Source organism: Callorhinchus milii, unplaced genomic scaffold, assembly GCF_018977255.1.
Source record: "Callorhinchus milii isolate IMCB2004 unplaced genomic scaffold, IMCB_Cmil_1.0 Scaffold1, whole genome shotgun sequence".
Classification (NCBI taxonomy): Eukaryota; Metazoa; Chordata; class Chondrichthyes; order Chimaeriformes; family Callorhinchidae; genus Callorhinchus; species Callorhinchus milii.
Genome location: NW_024704742.1, coordinates 58,127,949 through 58,141,152, shown reverse-complemented (window position 1 = coordinate 58,141,152; position 13,204 = coordinate 58,127,949). Strand labels below are relative to the sequence as shown.

Here is a 13,204-nt window from a genome sequence, read left to right as displayed (position 1 = left end):
CTCCCCGCCTCCTGTGACCACTCTGCCCCTCGATGTCCTGCCGAAAAGCCAGGCTCGCTGGTCTGTCATCAGCGACGTGTGGGAATCGAGAGGATTGATTTGATTTGGACACTGTGTGGCCAAGGATCTCATTGTGTCAACAGTTCAGCCCCAAGGAGACCCTGCTATTTCCCCAGCCCCCCTTCCCAGAGGAAAGCCACTCGTTGGCCATTTGACATCGATGATGGTGACAATCCGCTCAATAATTATTTGAGGTGAGAACAGAATTCCTGGAAACAAAACATTCTGTCTCCTTGGAGACCCACCGTGGGCAGCGGTTTAAATACGCTGCCGGGTAACTGCTGCCCCAGTTTGGTTCATGTTAAAATGATCAAATAGTATGACTGCTCAACAGTTTCCTGCCGGATGCGTTCCTGAAGATGATGAATGCAATTCAGATTTAATGGATTACAAACTGTCTTATTCAGGTATTGAACCACCAGATCCCGAGAAGGAGAAGGTTGGCATTCTGGCACTTCAGCTCAAAGAAAGAGAAGTTGACCATTCTGTGAGTACTGTACCTCTGAGCACAGCTCTGCCTCGTTCAGCTATTGCATGACAGTGTTGTAATTAGGTGGAACGTGTGACATGTTTTGAGCAGAGTAATGCTTACGAGAATTTCTTCTTTTTTTGTCAGGAACTGATTATTACACTCTTGAGTAATGCAGTGGCCCAGTTCAAGAGATACAAGTGTCCTCGAATGAAAAGTCATCTAAGTATGAAAATTATACTGGACTGGTATTTGAAATGCAAACCAAATTGTTTTGTCATGAATTCATTGTTGTTTCTGTAATCATATTTAGCTTCGGTTTCCTGTTTTACAGTGGTTCAGATGGGTGAGGAGTATTACAATGCTAAGGACTATAGTAAAGCATTGAAGTGAGTATCTTTTCTGAATTAAAGTATAGTATTGTGTATTAATAGTACAATATATTGTGTGTATAGTCACATCAGATAACCTGCTGCACCTCCCCACCACTTAATTCACTGTAATCTTGTACGATTGAGTTTTTATACTGCTCATCTGGCGCTCACCATGACCACCATCTTCCACCTTTGGAACATTGCCCGCATGTTCACTTACCTCAAAATCCCTCCTGATGAAGCCCTTATTTATTAGAAACATATAAAAATAGTTCACACACTTATGTAGAAAGGATTGCCTTCTGTTTCTGGAGTATTCTAGTGTATATTCCTCCTCATCCAGGCATACCACAAATCCAGACTAACTGAATTTAGCTATTCGGTTAGTCTGAATTTGTGTCTATTCATCTCATTATTTGTGGAGTGTTGGCACACATTAGCATTCACATTTAATGACATTAATTTTTTGGTTTATTTTACATGAAAGTTGCCAAGTAAATGCAGGTTATTTACTCTTTCCTCGCTTTGAGATTTAAAAGACATGAACATTCTGTGACCATACTTGTGCCAAAGTGTTGGATTAAAAGATTGAAATAAATAATGTGAGAAATTGAAATAACACCTCAGAAGTCATGACAAAAATAAAGAGGATGGCTTAGTTGGAATAAATAAAAATCTTTAACAGTAAGTTGTTTTGCTTGTTATATTCTCAAATGTTACTGATTTTCATTTTCTTTGTAGGCTGCTGGATTATGTGATGTTTGATTACCGCAGTGAGCGTTGGTGGAAACTGCTGACTTCCATTCTGAATACAGCCCTCAAGTGTGCTTACCTGATGGCTCAAGTCAAAGATTACATTACTTACTCTCTGGAGCTCCTCGGAAGGTGTATCCTTAGTAGTTTACATATTACAAAAGGACTTGATTTCTTCCTTACTAAAGTTATTGGATTCAAGATGACAAGATTTTCATGTTGAATTTAACTCTGGGCTGTTCACGTAGTGTGCATCTTGTTATATCACATTGATTATTTGGCCTCCATGTAGAACGTAATAATGAGTTGAAATTATTATTGTTTTCCTCCAGTTAAACCACTTGCACTTTGTGTTGGTTTATACACCCAAGATTTTAAACTGGATTATTACTAGTTAGCTGCAGAACTTCATTGGGTGCAATCCTGCCATCCAGTATTCCTCTAGTTGATGAATTACTTCACTTCTGCTTTATTCCATTCTTGGAAACATAACCAAGTCAGCTTCCAAGGAAAATGAAAAACATGTGCAAATGTCAACAAGTTTGGAATTCAACTCCGGGGTTTCTACTGCTTGACATGAAACGCTAATGTCATCAAGGCTGCCTTGATGTTAAGATAAATTCTTCCATATTAATCTTCCATCTGTTTTTATTTTTTTTGTCATTATGCAAACATGAGTCATTTCTCCTATGAAAACAATGTTCACCTATTTGTGACAAAATGCCCTTTAGATAATAGCTACTGTTTGTGGTTCTTTTATTCCTTCATTCATGTGACAGCTTCCACGCAGAAAGAAGAGCAAAAATCTCGCATTGAAAAGAATTTGTTGAAAGTGTTGATGGTCAGTCTTATTATCTGTGCAGCACATTTTGTTTTAAAACAATCTTCAGTTGTTTAAAAAAAAATCAACCCGTTTTCTTTAATTGTAGAATGAGAGCCCTGATCCTGAACCAGAATGCGATTCTAAGGCTGTCAAAACTGCTCAGAAATTGTGGGCTGATCGTGTTTCTTTGGCAGGAAGTAATGTTTTCACGATTGAGATGCAAGACTACGTGCCATTTGGTAATTACCTTTGTAGAAATACAAAATTGTGCATTGTTCCTGAATATATATGATTTACTTTGCTAGATTAGAGTGAAAGTTCACCCTTGCCTCTGAGTGAGAAGTTTGTGGGTTCATACCCATGTCAGGACTTTGAATATATTTGTATAGTCTAGGGTGCAGTGCTGGAGAGTGTGCTGCATTGTTGGAGGCTATACCTTCTGAAAGCTAAGAAGTTTAAATTCGAGAACTGTCTACCTGTTCAGTTGGTTGTTAAAGATCCCATGGCCCTATTAGAAAAGAGAAGGTAGTTTCTTCTAGTGTCCTGCCAACAACCCCCCAAATGAAATTGGTCATTCACTTCATGGCTATTTGTGTAGACAAAATTGGTTGCCATAATCGCCCATAAAAACAGTCATTACACTTTACACTATATCCCATGAAACAGGCTGATACATGTAAGGATTATTACTACACCATTCTCCCTACAAACACGTTTACTACTTTGGGCATAAAATCATTCAATCTAATATGTTTGTTTAATCTCCCCTTCTCCATTTTAAACCATGATCCCATCTTTACCATAGAGTCTATACGCTATAGGATTGGAAAGACCTTGTAATTTTAAGATAACTATTTGAATTCTATAAATGTTTTGGATATCTGGCATTTATTTTCAAAAGTTTTCTCGGACGAGTAAATCAAGTAAACATTTGTTGTTGTTTCATTTGTGTGTGTTTTTTTACCATAGTTGAATGCAAAGCCCGGTTCCTGGCTCCAAGTTTCCATGTTGATGTCCCTGTGCAGCTTCATGTGTACCTAAAGGCTGACTGTCCTCATCCATTTAGATTTTCTAAACTCTGTGTCAGCTTTAACAACCAGGTAAGAATTCTAAAGATATAATTTAACTATGTACCTTTAGTATATATTGGATTTTCAAACACTTGTTTGACCTATGGGGAAATATCTGCATATTCTCTTCATAGCTGAACTGGTCTCAATTCACTGCTTTCCTTACGCCAATAACCTGGAGTAATTGGCTACTGTGCAGAACTTCATCAGATGTCTTCATTATATTTTTAGAGCTATGCTGGATCCAAGGTGACTTGCTTGGCAGTGGAATGTCTGTGGCAGACCCATAGTCCAGCTCCTGAGTACACAAGTCTGCAGGACTTGAAGGCACTGCTGATGACAAATCAGTCAGTCTGCTGTATCAGCAAGATTTAAAGGACTAAGGAGCAGGGATTCTTCCCACTTGACTCCTGTTAACCCTGCAGCTAGTTAGACAAGCTAGCTAGTTGGACAAACAGTAGGAAGCTTTGCATTGCTCTCAGTGGCAAGCCATGTGGATTGAGATGGTTAAACTCTAGCAGTACCCCATGCACTCTCTGACCAAGCCTTGGCTCTCTCCAACCTGCTCCTAATGCTCTACAAATTGGGTAAGCAGGTGCATCCCTCAAGTAAGAGGGTACTCATTTCTTTACAGACACTGGAATTTCCTTTTGTAAGTAGCAAACATGTGGAATTTCAGTTTAGTTTGGATACTCTTAAGCGTGTTGATTGGTTACCATATGTGCTGTCACCTGGCTGACCCCCCCCCCCAACCCCAAAAAAATTCCTGTTTTATTTATCAAATACATTTCTTCTAGGAGTACAACCAGTACTGTGTAGTAGAAGAAACATATCAGTCATCTGACATCTTGGAAGCCTCAGCTCAGGGAACTATGTGCTTGGTTCCTGGTAAAACAAGGAAATACGTGTTCAAGTTTGTTGCTAGAACTGAAGATGTGGGGAAAAAAGTTGAGGTAAGTAAATATCTGATTTTTTTAAAGGAGTTTGGACTATCTGATGCTCTCAAAGGAATCATTAAAAAATGAGCAGCATGTTGGCGTAGTGTCACTTTCATTATGTCTTCCACTTGCTAGCAGTAAAGTTCAGCTTAGTTTATTCATAGCGTTCTCAAATCTGAGTCAGAAGATTGTGGGTTCAAGCCCCAGTTGGCACTTTGAGCTCATAGTTTAGGCCCTAGACTCTAGGGTGATACTTCAGAGCAGTTCTTGATGAATCCACCACTGTCCGAGGTGCTGTCCTTCGGATGAGATGTTAACCTCTCTTTCAGTTATCTTACTCCTTTTCTCTTAGATCTTCGTTTTAAACACTCCAATCACTTCTGTATTTATAGCTTAATGGGGACACATTCTCACAACCGTTTGAAAATGGTTAGTACTGGAAAGTTTAGAAATGATGAAACCAAAGAAAAATTGGCAATGTATTTGTTTCTTCAACCATTTATGGAGAAAACAAAGTTTTTTTAAAAAAAAAAAAAAGCTGTTTGTTCTATCTGTCCTGCAAATTGCACGTCTTTTGATAAGGTACAAAAGAATTCTGTAATTCATTCTGTAAATAGCAGTGCTTCATGAATCATAGTCAGAAATATTCATCAGTGTGTGCTGTTAGATCACATCTGTGGACCTAGTGCTGGGTTCTGATACGGGGAGGTGTGTGGTCCTTAACTGGAGGGGAGGAGGAGGAGATGCTGCCTCCTGTCAGGAAGCCTTGCAGGCCACTCGATCCTTTCGACGACGACCCAAGCTGCCTGACAATGAAGTAGACTGGGAGAGTGTTACCATACAAGCAAGCACAATGTGAGTATAAGAGAGGTGTGGTGGTACATCTTTTTTTTATTCCTCCTTATATTATTAGTTTAACTGAATAATTAAGGTTAATTCAACTGTTAAAACAATGTTGCATCAAAAAAGTTGCATCGTCACTTTTCACTAGATTTGGATATCAAAACTGATGTAATTCTCTGATATTTCCAGTCTCCTGGAGATTCTGTCACTGAAAAAGCCTACTTGAGAACAATGGAATATTTCCTTGGTTTGAATCCAATCTTCTCTCTTTTTTGCAATTGAAGGGTGATTTCGCGAGTTCCAAAAATTTCCGTACGTCTCCGACATGAACCTCCTGCATTGACCAATGAAATGTATTGCTTGGTGGTTAATGTACAGTCACAGGAGTCTACCACTGCAAAAGATGTCAAATTAACAGCAGGTTTAAAACCAGGTACGTTTTTTTCAGTCACTTAATCTCCATTGGGATTCAAACAGTTAACTCACTCGCGCCTTCTGTGTCTCGAGCAGCTCCGTTCAGTCACAAGCAGCTCTGGTATGGAGATAGGAAGAGTCAAATTGTGATTGATTAACAATTGGAGCTGCTTGTAAGTGGATGCAGCCCAAACATTCACAAGCGGCACTAGGCTGTCAGTCACCTCGGAGCTGCCACTAGTTGGTTCCCTTTCCGTCCAATGGGAATGGCAGTGAGTGAGAGGAGGTGTCGCTGCTGCTCCTTTGCCTGGGCGGGAAGAGGTAGGAGAACTTGATTAACTTCGGACGTCGCTTAAGCCAGACAGAACGGTTGCCCCTGATGTGTTCGTTTTAAGATGCTTATACTGTATAAGGAAAAGGGAGTAAGACTCTGAAGTGTCAAAAATTATTCTTGGATTTGCTTGAAAGACATTGTGTTGTTAATTGTATTCATTCAATTGAAACCATTCAATTTTCAGTTCAAAACCTTTCTCTTTACACCTTCAATATCTTTCCGCTCCTCCAACTTCTTCCGAATCCAACCCCAGTTTGGGTGTAAACCCTCAACTGTCCAGGGTCTTGGGATGTCTTCCTGACCTGAAAGGCGCTGTATAATTGCATGTTGTTGTTGCTCCTGTTCCGTCGTGTAACTAGTTTTGCACCAGAGTAATGGTATAACAGTACCATACCAGTGTGAACCATAATATCAGTGGCTTGATATTAATAATAAATAATAATCCTTGAGTTTGATATAGTACCTTATCACTTTGAACCATCGACTCCACTTATAAACATATTTGACAGCACAGCCAGCCTGTCTCAGCAGCAGAACCTGTAAGGGCAGAACAGTCATTGGGGGCAGGGAACCCTCCCACTCAGCTCCTATTAACCCTGCAAGCCATAGCCCTAATGGCTAGGTTGGTCCTAGCTCGACAAGCAGCAGGAAAGCTGGCCGGTCAGTGCAATCAATGGCAAGCTGTGCGGTTTTCCCTGGTCAGTGCCGCAAAGTTCACTCTGGGGTCCCCAAGCCTAGGCTCTGGTCAACCTGCGCCTAATACTTTCCAGAATTAGATAAGCAGGATACGTCCCTCCAGCAAGAGAGTGCACATTCCATTCCAACAATCCTATGTCTGGAATTTCCACTTGTAGATGGGATGCATGGAATTCTCAGTTTGGTTTGGACACTCTTATGCATGGTGATGGGTTTATGCGTGTGTCGGACACCCATCTCCCACCCCCCCCCACCCCCAAAATGGACTCAAAACCAACTTGAGGATAAACTGAACATGTACTGTAAATTGTACTTGTGTATATAATATATAAATATGATATAATATATTATATATTACATTTCTCTTTGCTAGTTACTGACGTGTCAATCAGTGTTATCAATCACTATTATGTTTTTCATATTTAGGCCAGGATGCCAATCTTACTCAAACAACTCATGTTACTCTTAATGGAACTGAGATGTGTGACGATTCTCATCCTGCTTTGCTGCCTGATATTCCCATTGGAGATTTACAACCAGGGGAAAAGGTAATTTTTTTAAAAATTGGACAATATTGGTTTAATTTATATTAGCGCTTGCATGCAAAACCACCGCTTTGAGAACAAGAATCGTAATACCGATGCTTGTTGCAGAGATGAAATTTATTTTTCATCCTTTTTCGGTAATAAGCTTTCACTCCAGTACAATGCAGTTTCATTTCTTTCTGCATTGTTCATAATGATCATTAAACTCTGTTTTTTATCAAGAAAATAACCCTGATATTTTTCATTTTCAGGGCCTGTATTTTGTGTCAAATATAATAATATCCCTGCACCTTATCACGTCTTTGAGATGTCTCAGAACGCTTCATAGAATATACTGTAAAATGAATTGACTGAAAAATTTGTGGGCGAAACGCGGCAACCAATTCACAAACAGTCGTGGATTGAGTGACCAAAGCTTTTTTTTAAGTGATTATTACCTCTGGAAAAGTGATCCACCTATAGACTAACAACCGGGTTCCTACTTACTGCTAGGTAAACAGAGGTGTGTGGAGTAAGGAAACTTGCCCAACATTTTACCCTACCCGGAAATCAAACCCAGATCCTCTCGCTTGTGAGGCGAGTGCTCTAACCACTGAGCTACAAGGCTCCATGTTATTCATGTTCATTGTTATTCATGCTTATTGTTGTATCTTCGCATAGGTAGAGAAACCTCTGTTTGTCCGATGTGGCCAAGTTGGGACAAGAATCTTCTTGGTTCATGTCTCTTACGTCATTACTACTGTTGTTGAAGGCAAAGAAATAGTTTGCAAATGTCATAAGGTTGGTGACTATTTTTAAGAAGTTTGGGAATCTTGTCAATTTATATGCATATTTGTTCAGTAGTTTTCTAATAATAATATTGATAGTAGTACTTTTAGAACCTTTAAGCTGAAACCCATAAGAAATTTAAAACCAGAAAAAAATGTACTGGATCCTTCAAATTAAATGTATATAATTCGTGGAAATGACAAAACATGAATAATTGATTAATTTAAAAAAACATAAGTGTTTCAAGTCTTATTTTAATGTTACAGACAAGTAAAATGCATGAAATTAATTGCTCCTGAAGGCTGTGAATATAATGTTGGTTTAATTTAAAGGGCATAGTATCCTGTTCAAGCACCAATAAATTGCATTTATTATAGAATCATACAAATTTCTGCATAGGAGGAGGTAATTTGCCCTGTGTTCATAACATTCATAACAACGAGGCTTGACTATGCAAACTCCTTGCTTGTCGGCCTCCCCAACTCCTCCCCCCATAGGCTGCAGATCATCCAGAACTCTACAGCCCATGTCCTCTCCCGCACCAGCCTCCGTGCCCCTATCACCCCATCCTCACCTGACTCCACTGGGTTCCCATCACACAGAGGATACAGTTCAAGATCCGGGTCCTCACCTTCAAAGCTCTTCATGGCCTCGCTTCCCCCTACCTCTGTGACCTTGTAACCCCCTCCCATCTTGGCCACTTCCTCCCCTCAGCGGGCTCCGGCTTGCTTCACGTCCCCTGCCTCGCCCGCCCCACCATTGGCAGGCTTGCCTTCTGCCACTCTGCCCCCACCCTCTGGAACTCCATCCCACAGTCCCTCTGCCTCGCCCCCTCCCTTGCCTCTTTCAAGACCCATCTCAAGACCTTCTTTCGACTGTGCTTTCGATCACCCTGTTTTCCCCCCTGCCTTCCACCCTCCCCAATCCCGTCCCCAGCTCGGTTCCGAAACACTGACTGTCCAGCACCTAGGGACGTCCTCCCGACATGGAAGGTGCTATACAAATATAATTTTATTGTTGTTGTATTGTGCTGTACCATCTGATCCAATGGGTAATAATACATAGAACTGGAAAAGACCATGTGGGCCTTGCTGGACACAAAGTTTAAATATTAAAAATGCACTCCATTGTTTCATTCAAATTTCGCAATCAATTTAAAGGGCTATCAAATTTCCCCTTCCATTTGCCTCTCCTGCCCTGAGTAGCTCATTTCCCACTTTGCAAAGCAATTAAATCTAATCATCTGTTCACATTCCTGTTTGTATTTTAGGATGAAACAATCACAATTGAAACTGTTGTTCCTTTTGATGTTGCTGCAAAGTTTGTTTCTGCAAAAGTAAGTACAGCAGAAAACTTTAAATGTAATGATTTGTTTAATATTGCCATCTTTTACTGTTCTCCCTTTTGAATGCGCTTAAATAGGATTTGAACATCTCTTAAAAAGAAGCTCTTTGTGGTCAGTGCATTGTGAAGGTAAACCTCATTAAACCACTGTGTACAAGTATTACAAAACCCCTTATCATTGAGCCTATAGCACTCCCATATCTATCTATTGTGTATTACAAATTGTTTCTATTAGGTTTGAATGGAAGATCAAATTTATGCTGTTATTTATTAAAAAGAAATGAAGCTTTTAAATTGCACTGAATCACGCTGTATTATGTATTGAGTAGAGTTCTGTTTACATACTGTTCCTGTTAGTTGTGAAGAATTTAATTGAATGTTACATTTAATGTTTAAAAAATGTTTTGCAGTTTGAGCACATGGATCGGGTTTTTGCAGATATTCCATTTCTTTTGATGGTAGACATTCTGAGTGCATCTCCATGGGGACTCACCATAGTAACTAGTAAGATGCAACTTGCACCTTCTATGGCTTCAGTTGATCAGACAGAGTCACAGCTGGATCAAGGTATCTTAAAAGAAATTAGAATAATGCTTATAATCTTATTTTTCAGAACTGAAATGTAATGCTTTATCTTCATTTTAGCATCATTCACAAAACACAAGAGTTGACAGCAGTTGCTTTACTGCTATTTGAGATTCCTCCAAATGGCGAGTCCCAGCTGTGAAATAATTAGATAATTGGAACCAGAAAGCTTTTCCTGAGGATGATTGAAAGAGTGCCTACAAAATCTCACATCCTCCTTTGTTTCAATGGAGGTTTCTTCTGAATCATGATGAAGCTTAATTCCCAGAATTGCTGAAGATTGCCAAATCCTTTTCTAACTTCCGCTTGTTTCAGTTTATAACACACAACCCGCTTTTCAATTTGAAAGACAAGCTTGTTATTGAGATCTCTCCTGCTGGACCTGTGTTTCCTTCTAGGTCATGTTGATGTCGTTTGGGTGCATCACCCTCGATTTGAGATAGTTTTGTTATAGAGCATTAGGGTTTGGATGGAAAATGCTAATATAATTCATTATATTTTTGCCCACAAATACTGTCATTACACTTTACAATATATTCTGTAAAGCTCTTTGAGATGTCTCAACGACATGAAAAGGTGCTACATTTGGCCATTTAATCCATGACTGTCTGTGGGACACTGTTGTGCGCAATTGGCTGCTGTATTTTGCCCACAAAACAGTCAATTCACTTTACAGTATATTCTGTGAAGCGCTTTGAGAAGTCTAGAAGACGGGATAAGGCAATTATGTGTAGTATATACAATTTATACAAATGTGCACAGTAATTCTTGAAGCATGCAGGTTCACTTCATTTATAAAATAGCAATTAATAAATTGATGAGAGAGGCTCGATGGGCTGAAATGCATTACCCCTGTTCCTATGTTCCTGAATAATTAAAAAAAAAAATAACCTTAATAATAATCCTTGCATTTGGTACAGCGCCTTTCACATTAGGAGGACGTCTCCTTTTCTGGGAGTAATAATTCCTTAAAAAAAATGGTCACTGAATTCACTGTTGTTTGTGGGACACTGCTCTGTGCGATTCGCCCACAAAATGTAGTCAATTCAGTTTACAGTGTATTCTGTGAAGCAATTTGAGACGTCTCGAAGACATCATAAGGCGCTATATCAAACGCAAGTATTATTATTTTATTATACCTCAAAAGGCTTCAAAGAATATACTGTAAAATTGTGTATTGTGTGGGTGAATGCGGCAGCCAATTTGCAGAAAGTGTCCAACAAACAGCTATAGTGTGAGTGGCCTCCCCCCAGCTCCTAAGTGCCCTGTGATTTGTGTGACCTCAATTTACTCTAAAGATTGCATTGTTTGTATCACATTGATTGCTGCATAAAGAGAACGAAAACTTGTCAGACATTGATAATGAATCAAATTACATAGAATATACAGCACAGAATCAGGCTATTTGGCTCACCTGGTCTATGCCAGCGTTTATGCTCCACATGAGCCTCCTCCTGCTCTTCCTCAGCTAAGCCTATCAGCATAACTTTCTATTCCTTTCTCCCTCATGTACTTATCTAGCTTCTTCTTAAATGCTTCTTTGCTATTTGCCTCAATTACTCCTTGTTGTGGGAAGTTCCACATTTCCACCACTCTCTGGGTAAAGAAGTTTTTTTTGACTTCCCTATTTGATGGTGACTATTTTATAATGATGGCCCCTGTTTTTGGTCTCCCCCAAAAGTGGAAACATCTTCTCTATGTCTACCCTATCAAAACCTTTCATAATTTTAAAGACCTCTATTAGCTCACCCTTCTCTTTTCAAGAGAAAAGATTCCAAGCTTGTTCAGCCTTTCCTGATAGGTATAACTTCGCAGTTCTGGTATCCTTGTAAATCTCCTTTGCACCTTCTCCGGTGCCTCTATATCTTTTCTATAAATGTTTGAATCTGACAAACTGATCATTAGGTAGTCCTTAATTTCAGTCTGTTTTCTCCCCACAGTACCTCCTTTTACATGAAGATTTTTTTTTTGATCTAACCACCTCTGCTCTTAAATTTGGGATTGTCCTTTTTTATATGTTGAAAAGGCCATTAAGGTTTTTATTAAAATTGTTTATCTGTCAAAGGTTCTGACTGATTTAATATTTGTGGATATTGGGCACTAGTTACCTTGGCAACTGTTAAAACTTTAATTCTGTTTCTGCAGTGATTTTACAGACGGGAGAGAGCGCAAGCGAGTGCTTCTGCTTACAGTGTCCGCCAGCACCTAATGGTCAGAGTGGAGTTGCGTCAGGTCACTATATAATCTCATGGAAAAGGTAAAATATGATATTATAACTATTTGAAAACATAAAAAAGCATGTTAAAAGGCCATTAACACGCGTTAACATATTGATCAGTAAGGAGATTATTCAGCATTTTCTGCTCATCTCTGGAGATTGCCTCACACTGTTCGTATTTGGTATGTGATAACGTCCCTCCAGCTCCTGCATTATGACTCCATCCCAACCACTCAGCTCATTTTTCCTTGGAGGATTTTTTTTCCTATTGAAAAATAGTTTCAGAGAATAAAAATGCTTGAATTGTTTATAGTAAGTTACCATTCATAAAGTCTTGCTTTTTTTTTTTGCAAGGTCCCTTGGTGCTGTTTCTTCCTGCTGTTGTCTTTAGTCACTGCAGAACTATAAATATGATCGTTTTACTGTTCATTATTAGAATCTTAAAATGCTTTCTAGATTAGGACAATAATAATAATTCTTATATGTAATATAGTGCCTTATCACGTCTTTGAGACATCGCAAAGTGCTTCACAGATATACTGTAAAGTTAATTGATGGTATATTTTGTGGGCGAAACATGCAGCCAATTGTGCACAGTAGTGTCCCACAAACAGTCGTGGATTGAGTGATCAAATTATTATTATATTTTTTTGAAGGGATTATTACCCCCAGAAAAGTGATCTGCCAATCGACTAACAACTGGGTTCCTACTTACTGCTAGGTAAACAGAGGCATGTGGAGTAAGGAAACTTGTCCAACGTTTCGCCCTGCTGGGAATCGATCCCAGGTCTCAACCTTGTGAGGCGAGTGCTCTAACCGCCAAACTACAGGACTCCACTGGTTGATCTACTGCATGTTTTCCAGCCAACTGAAACAGTCTCCTACCCTCTTCAATGAGACTGATTTTTTTTTCCCTCTAACATAAAATTGCCATGGATGCCATTGCACTGCAGATCTGCAGTGTGTTGTC

The 13,204-nt window shown here is 39.4% G+C and overlaps 1 protein-coding gene across 1 annotated transcript in view; it reads left to right on the top strand.

The window, feature by feature from the left end:
- Window positions 1–13,204, top strand: part of trappc11 (trafficking protein particle complex subunit 11) — a 32,224-nt gene that overhangs the window by 15,414 nt on the left and 3,606 nt on the right. The window contains exons 12-26 of the mRNA XM_007906858.2: window positions 468–547; window positions 677–755; window positions 864–918; window positions 1,645–1,790; window positions 2,436–2,497; window positions 2,586–2,718; window positions 3,449–3,579; window positions 4,347–4,502; window positions 5,155–5,342; window positions 5,615–5,763; window positions 7,201–7,322; window positions 7,980–8,099; window positions 9,358–9,423; window positions 9,842–9,998; window positions 12,162–12,273. Of these exons, the coding sequence (XP_007905049.1) occupies window positions 468–547; window positions 677–755; window positions 864–918; window positions 1,645–1,790; window positions 2,436–2,497; window positions 2,586–2,718; window positions 3,449–3,579; window positions 4,347–4,502; window positions 5,155–5,342; window positions 5,615–5,763; window positions 7,201–7,322; window positions 7,980–8,099; window positions 9,358–9,423; window positions 9,842–9,998; window positions 12,162–12,273 (1,756 nt within the window). The remainder of the gene's footprint in view (window positions 1–467; window positions 548–676; window positions 756–863; window positions 919–1,644; window positions 1,791–2,435; window positions 2,498–2,585; window positions 2,719–3,448; window positions 3,580–4,346; window positions 4,503–5,154; window positions 5,343–5,614; window positions 5,764–7,200; window positions 7,323–7,979; window positions 8,100–9,357; window positions 9,424–9,841; window positions 9,999–12,161; window positions 12,274–13,204) is intronic.